The following is a 7,752-nucleotide window of genomic DNA, read 5'->3' as shown; positions in this document are numbered from 1 at the left end:
CGTGTCTTTTCGAACACACAAATGAAAACAGCAGATGGCAGCACAAACAAATGGTTCGATTCTGGCTTATTCTATGGTTTCAGCATTATGTAGCCAGAACACCATATTTTGTCTTTGGTTAATGCTTTCACACACATCACTTGCACATTTTACTATGTGAAAGTAAACACTGAATTATTCACACTGGCAAATTGTGATTCTGTGACATTTTACAGATATTTCTCTGACATTTTCTGCTTTATTGGACAGGAAAGTGATGAAGTGATATTGTTTTTGATGAAAGAGCTGTAGGTCAGACTGGAACCTTTGCTGCAGCAGTACATGTGCCCCAGAGACTGTGGCTTAAGATGTGCCATGACATTTCACTGGTACACACACAGACTGAATGTTTTGGTTATTCCGGACTGATTCTCCCTGTTAGCCCGTTGAGGATATAACTCTGTAACCTACATATAGTAGCCTATTTGTTTTATGTATTCCTTTAGCGGATGCATATGAATGGGCAACTCCAATTCGTGGGGGCCTGATTAGTGTCAAATCGTTTCCCCAGCCCTATAGCTGAAGTTCCTGATGAAAGTGATTCAAAACAGAAGACCATTGTTTTTTTACTAACAAAACCGGAGGTATGGAGTTGCCCATCCCTGATTGGTTGTAAAACAGGTCCCACTCCTGTTAGATATGTCACAATGTAGGCTACAGTGGAATTATTTTCAGTGACTTATTGTACTGTACATGTCTTTGGGTACTTTTGTGAACACAATTATTACTGGACAGACTGTCTACAGTAGGTGAGGGTGGAGTTTTACACATATTTTCTTGTATTAACAATTATACATTTTAGACATTAGGCAGACGCTCATTTCCAGACAGACTTCCAAGCCCAACGATGTTTAAGTACGTTACCCAAGGGCACAATGACAGATATTTCACCTTGCCCGCTCTTTGAGTTACCCACACACGCTTTAACCACTGGGCTGCCCCTGTTTCTTTGCTGAGGTATTTTAGCATGCCAGTGCCGGAAAAAAAGAAATGTGGCTTTCTTACCACTCTGCTAAATGTCATGAGACCCAGATCAGCAGGTTGTCAGCTGGAAGGCTTTCGCAGAACACTTCAGTTTGTTATGAGTCATAGTAGGCCCCATTTACTGTGGCAACACTCACCTATTAAATAGCTTTCAGAGAAGAACTATTAATTTACAAAGCAGGGTTAAATACAACATGCCATTCATCTACGTTTCCCAATTACCATTTTAACGTCTTTATCAGCAAAACCTGGTGTGACCTGGGACTGTAGCATCATTGTAGTGTGAATGTGTGTTATTGGTCAATGTGCGTTTGCTCAATAAGAAAATATGCAAGGGGCAAAAGATCAAGTTAAACCTGTTTCTTGTAAGACTCAACAATCTCGGAAAGACTAAACGAAGAAGCTTACACATTCTCAAGATGCCTAAATTAAGACAAGATTTTTATCGAACACAGGATTTGTTATTCTAGAGCTCACCATCAGACATCAAACATCCCTATAACTAAAACAGACTAGGTTGATCAATCCTTTCTGCTCAGCAAACATCCCATGTACGCTGTCACATACCAGTGAAAGAAAGCTGTCTAAACAAACCCTGGCCCTGCGCCGCTTTTATGCATTAGCCTATATATTGCGTAAGTCCTCTTGCATGAATAAAACATGTTGGTAATCCTCTCTTTTGCGTGTGTATGTGATGCCAGAATATTCAAATGAAGGAGTAGCCTAGCCCTCCAGCCCTAATTAACGGCCGTTTTTTAATTTAACATTATTTTGTATTTATAAGGCTACCATTTTGGTTTAGTAAACATAACATGACCACAGCATTTTCCAGTGGGTTCTCCTCCCCCATGGCTATAAACCGAAATAAACGGAGTTTCCTCTTGGATGTTGAAACCACACGGAAGAAAGAACACCCCGCTATTATATTTTTGTCATGTGATGCTGGTGCTTATTTGGTAAGGGACCTGGAGAGTTAACGTTGGGCGCTGCGCTGCCTCTGATTGGATTAAAAGAGGAGGGCTTAGTGAGAGAAAGGGAGCAGCAAACCGCGGTGGTGACGGACAGTTGCCATTAAGCAGAAACAATAAGACCCGGAACGCGAAGAGATTCAGAGTCGTTTTTTTTTGTTTCGAAAATTGTCAAAAATCAATACAAATATGACGGTTCATTTTAGCTCGGAATTGCAGTATCGTCGTACGGGGCGGGGTGATTTTTAAGTTCCGGTACAAAGAAGCAACACGGGTTTGTAAGCTAATGGGTACCAGGCAGAATGTAGAACCCGCTGTCTACGTTGAACTTGTATAAGGGAAAATGAGAAGTTACATCGCATTCTGGTAAGAGTGACGGTTTAAGACAGGAAGGTTGCAAACTGGGGAGAGGCTTGTGTTTGCGGCGCCCCTCTGCCCCCTGTCCGTCAAAACGATGAGGACGCTATTTGCTTTATGTTTTCTTTTCTTTATAACTGGGGAAGCAGATCCTACGACGGCGGGCAGGTCCCTGACAGATAACAACTACACTAACGTGACGGCGGACAGCAGCAGAAGGTATATAAGAATCGGGGACGGGACCTACCATGAATTTGAGTTCCCCGAAAACACGAAGGGCGTGATTGTAATCTCTAGTCAATACAAGAGCTCTACGAGTTGGAAGGGCCGCGAAAACTGGAAGCAGACGGTTAACGTACGCTCCCTGGACCCTGAGGTACTTTCCATCTTGAATGTTAGTGACAGTGGGCATGCGGGGCCTGTGAAGAGTTATGTTATAAGCATACGGTCTGGGTTGCCTGGTCGGGCACAGCTGCTCATCCAGCTCTTGGACTTGGACCAGGATTCTGTTCCAGTCGTAATTGAGGAAAGGACAGACTACTCCATAAGGGTGGCGCCTGGCAGTGACGACCCAGCCACACAGCTCATGCAGTCGGGCGGACTGTCCCACTTCTCAGAGAACCCGGTCCTGTTTGCCCTGTTGCCACTCATCTTCATCAACAAGTGTGCATTCGGGTGCAAGGTAGAGATAGATGTGCTAAAGGGACTCCTGCGAAAGCCTGTGCCCCTCCTTTTGGGGGTTGCAGGGCAGTTCCTGGTCATGCCGCTGTATGCCTATGGCCTGTCCTGGCTAAGCTCCCTGCCCAAAGCTCTCTCTCTAGGCCTGGTCATCACATGCTCAGCTCCGGGTGGTGGTGGTGGTTACCTCTACAGCTTGCTACTGGGTGGAGATGTTACTCTGGCCATCTCCATGACCCTGGTGTCCACGGTGGTAGCCGCAGCAGCCATGCCACTGTCCTCTGCTCTGTACGGCAGGCTGCTGGGCGTCCATGCTGCCCTTCACGTGCCCTTTGTGAAGATCCTGGGAACGCTCCTGTTCATTGCCATCCCCATCTCCCTGGGCATGCTGGTGAAACTACGCCTGCCCAAGTTGACCCGCGTGCTGCTGGCCCTCATCAGGCCCTTCAGCTTTGTGCTCATTGTGGGGGGCATCTTCATGGCCTACCAAATGGGAGCGTCCATCCTGGCTCATGTGAGACCTCAGATAGTAGTTGCGGGAGTGACGGTACCCCTGTTCGGGCTGCTGCTGGGGTTCGGGATGGGGACGCTGGCGGGACTGGCGGTGCCACAGAGAAAGACTGTCAGTATTGAAATCGGGGTGCAGAACAGCCTCCTGGCCCTGGCGGTAATGCAGCTGTCGTTCCGGCGTGTGGAAGCTGACTTTGCGTCCCAAGCACCGTTCATAGTGGCGCTCAGCAGCACCTCTGAGATGCTGCTCATGGTAATGGGCCAATTCGCCTACCACAAGCTGTGCGCCCCCGCCACCCAGACTGACACCTGATATCGGAGATGTTTCTTTTGAGCCGAACCAGCGGCGGTCCTACAGACCGGACTGCACATCTTACAATCAATGACATGGACGCTGTGTACCCGGGACAGTGGATTGACATTTTAGTTTTATTGAAACCAAAGGCCTTTTCCTGCTTACCTTCCTTTTTTGGTTTATGTCCTTTTTAAATAAGATTGTACTAAGAGTTGTTTATGTAAATACCAGAAATACCTATAAAAGTTATTTTTCTATCAGATTTTTTTGTAATTTAAATGATTGATTTGTATCATGTTTACAAGAGGTCTATGTGTCTTAGGAAAGGGAAGACTTCTGGGTGGATGGAAAATGTATGGTCTTTTGAAAGGTACTGCTACTGATTAGTTTTTTTTCTGGATTCAAAGGTGGTTATCAAAGTATTGATGTATTTGATATAAAGAGGTGACAAAAAATAAAATCATTCATAAAAGAGGCCTTGAGTTTGTCATTTGTGGATGTCTGAGTTTAAAATACACACTGAGCCATACTGGGCTATTGATGGTGCAGCTTAGCAATATACATTCCACTCTTGTGTCTGAGGGTGTTTCTGTGAAATCATTAGCATTTGCATAATATTTGTGAACTGATTAACATAGGTGTCTTCATGTGTGCCAATGTGAGGACATTTGGATGTCTGTTGGCATTTGTGGTATTTGCGTTTGTGTCAAAATCTTCATGAATCCAGCATTGTGTTAAGTAGCTTTGTAAAGAGGGCCAAGGTCCAACTGTTATCAACGTTTTCATTTCTGAAATAGAGGCCGTAGTTTACGGGATATAAATTGTTTAATGTGTGAGAGCATTTTATAAAGGGAATTTTGGCAGGTGATTGTCCACATATACCTTCTTTATAGCTGCCTATGAAATAGTTGTCTAGCTAAAAATAAGTGGACACCTGAGCATAGGGAATGTTTTCTAAAGGGCATTTTTGTATGAGAATGCTTTTCCTGTTTACACATATTTCATGTTTTTGTGTGCGTTTGTATTAGAAGACCGCACAGGAGTGTGTTTATAGCCCATGGTGTAAGTGGCCATCTGGAGTGTAGCACAATTCTCTTCAGCTAAAAGGGGTTTTGTCAATATTGACGTACTTCAACTGCTGTGTGAATTTCATTGTCTTCCTGTAAAAAAAAATCTTTACCATCTTTACCTGTGGTATGACTTAACTATCCCAAAAATAAGTGACACCTTACCAAAGCAACACGTTTAGGGGTGTATTTACAAGTTGCTTTTAACCAATCAAATGTATTTATAAAGCCCTTTTTACATCAGCAGTTGTCACAAAGTGCTTTTATAAAAACACCCAGCCTGAAACCCCAAAGGGTACCCCCCACAATAATCCCTCGTTGACAGGGAACATGTAATATGTGGCAAATTCATTTTCTGTTTTCCATCACAAAATGACAAAAACCTTAGAACACACTGCAAACAGGCAATTTTAACACACTGAGGCCAAAGTGAAGAATACAGCACAACAGTGCTAACCACACTGGATTCTCCTGTGAAACATCTTAAACCTTGCATGTACAGTGAATGGCTATCAGATCCACAACATGTTACTCATTTGATATGTGCTGTTAGACTTATCTCTAGATATGGGGTTCTTCAGGATTTGCTATGCACCCACTGTCTGTAATTTCAATGAACGTTACAAAGCTGCTCAGCCTAACTTCAATGGTAATTTGACCTTTAATAATAACCACAGTTTTCAGCTTGCTCTTATGCTATTTCACAGATACACATAATATACTCACATGGTGTGATATTTTTCTTTTTCACAACACGTTGCCGTGAAGTTTCAATATGATTTATGTGGTTTGTATAGAATACAATTCAACCTGTAAGCAAAGAACCTCTTTGTATGATGTTGTTTGAGGAACTGCCTGAAGTAACAGGGCCTGTTTATTGTTTTAGAAACAAGGGAAAGTAGCTTCTGTTTATGCACGCATTGTCATGTCTGCTTGAGCAACAGATCAGATCATTTGTCAGGTATTAGTGTCTGCTATACTTTACAAGTTGACAAGTAATTTACTGACACTTACAGATAGCTGAAATATGACACTTTCCTGTGCTGCGGTTAAGTATCACAATAGGAGAAAAAATACTTAAAAATTAATGCGACAGATGGGATTACATTTTAATGAGTTCACCTCGCAGGAGCAGGTTTCCTGTAGCAATGCCGGGGTGTCCAGGAACATATGGATGGAATTCCCAGGAAATCCTCCAAAGTATTCTTATTCATGCATGTATCTCCAGCAGGGCATTTCACTGGAACCACACATGGCATTCAATTGGCACACTGTACTTTCACCTGTGCCCCTCTTCTAAAAACAAAACCAACTATTATTACAATTATGAACCAGGAATGCATGATATTGTGTGGTCCAATAATGGGCTAATAGTAATAAATATACTGAAACTGCCTTCAGTTGATTTAGCAGCATTGGTGTTGTCAGCAGATACTCAACCTGTTTACAATAAACAATTTGTCTTATTAGATTACTACAAAAAAGTACCTCATTATTGCTGGTGCAGACATTTTCAACAAACCAGTTTGTAGCTCTAATGGAGTAGCAGGTGCCATTTACTTTCAATACATCGATCATGTTCATAAACACCTGGGTCCCAGACTTGTCAGTGAAATGAATACCTTGCAACCGTGATATGCATTGATCTGTTTGTCCTCTGTCCAGTCTGCAGAGATTGATCCTGTAAGCTTGCAACTTGTGCACAGAAAAATGTGCAGCAGATGGCGCAACCAATTTACAACAGCCTTAAAAGTTGCACAAGCTGAGACAGTTTAGCATGACCCTACCTAACAGGAATAGATTAAGTAGGGGACTGATCAGAGACGCTACCAAGAAAACAAAGGCAAGTTTTTATGGCCAAGCCTGGTCAAAGTGTGCATGGGAGAACAATATTCAAAGCACTTTGCAAATTTGTCTGTATGGCCTAAATACAAAGTATTATGTTTGGAGTAGACCAAACATGGGACATCATCCTTACTGTAAAGCATGGTAGTGACTGCATCATGTTGTGGGGATGTTACTCATTCATTATTAGTGATAGGGCAATGGAATGGGATAGAAGGGAATATGAAAGGAGCAATATACAAAAATGTCCTTGAGGAAAACTGAAACTGGGATTAAAGTTCAACATTCAGAGAGTCAACATTCAGCGAGTTGATAAAAAGGTCAATGTCCTTGAGTGGCCCAGACAACGCTAGATTGAAATCCATCAAAAACTGGTGGTATGATTTGAAGATTGATGTCCATCAGTGCCCCTCAAGGAACTTGACAGAGCTTGAACATTGTTGTTATAGATGGTAAAATATAGCTTAATCTAGATGTGTGAAGTGGGTAAAGAATTATCCCAACAGACTCTGTAAATATTGTCCAAGTTTCTTCTAACAATTATTTACTCTGGAGGGTAGACATTATCAAAATATGATATTTCATATATTTTTTTTAATGTATAATTGAATTGATCAATAATACATACATTCCCCTTAAAAGGGTTGAGTATATTGTGCAGTTAGATGAAGGGGAATTCTAATTTTAAATGATTTAATTCACTATACACTATATAATATACATTGTTTAAAAAAGTCATGGTGGGTGTAGACCTTCTATAGGCACTGAAGGTTGGTTAATACAGAAAGATTGATAAATACATTAATAGATAAGATACGTGTTTAAAATGTAAAATCTTGTTCGCAAAGCCTTCTGCCCATTCAATGACGCAGCAGCTGTCGTTACAATGGCGGTTTTAATGGCGACACCCAGTCACAAACACCCTTTACTCTGTAGTAAAAATGACTACAAAATAATTCAAAGCAATTGCGCATAAAATGATTCCTAGTTCCAACTCCCCAGTAATTCT

General features: G+C 42.0%; 1 protein-coding gene across 1 annotated transcript; it reads left to right on the top strand.

Moving 5' to 3' along the window:
• Nucleotides 1-1,981: 1,981 nt before the first annotated feature.
• On the top strand, nucleotides 1,982-4,306 carry slc10a3 (solute carrier family 10 member 3). The gene has a single exon (XM_010884101.4). It carries the CDS (start codon nucleotides 2,446-2,448, stop codon nucleotides 3,847-3,849), a length of 1,404 nt encoding a protein of 467 aa, XP_010882403.1. The 5' UTR covers nucleotides 1,982-2,445; the 3' UTR covers nucleotides 3,850-4,306.
• The last annotated feature ends 3,446 nt before the right edge of the window (nucleotides 4,307-7,752 follow it).

This window comes from Esox lucius, chromosome 19 (genome assembly GCF_011004845.1).
Source record: "Esox lucius isolate fEsoLuc1 chromosome 19, fEsoLuc1.pri, whole genome shotgun sequence".
Taxonomy (NCBI): Eukaryota; Metazoa; Chordata; class Actinopteri; order Esociformes; family Esocidae; genus Esox; species Esox lucius.
The sequence above is the reverse complement of the archived record's forward strand: the minus strand, read 5'-3'. Positions and strand labels throughout refer to the sequence as shown.

Excerpts from the sequence above, each read along its gene's own strand:
- slc10a3 (XM_010884101.4), top strand. The coding sequence starts at position 2,446 with ATGAGGACGCTATTTGCTTTATGTTTTCTTTTCTTTATAACTGGGGAA.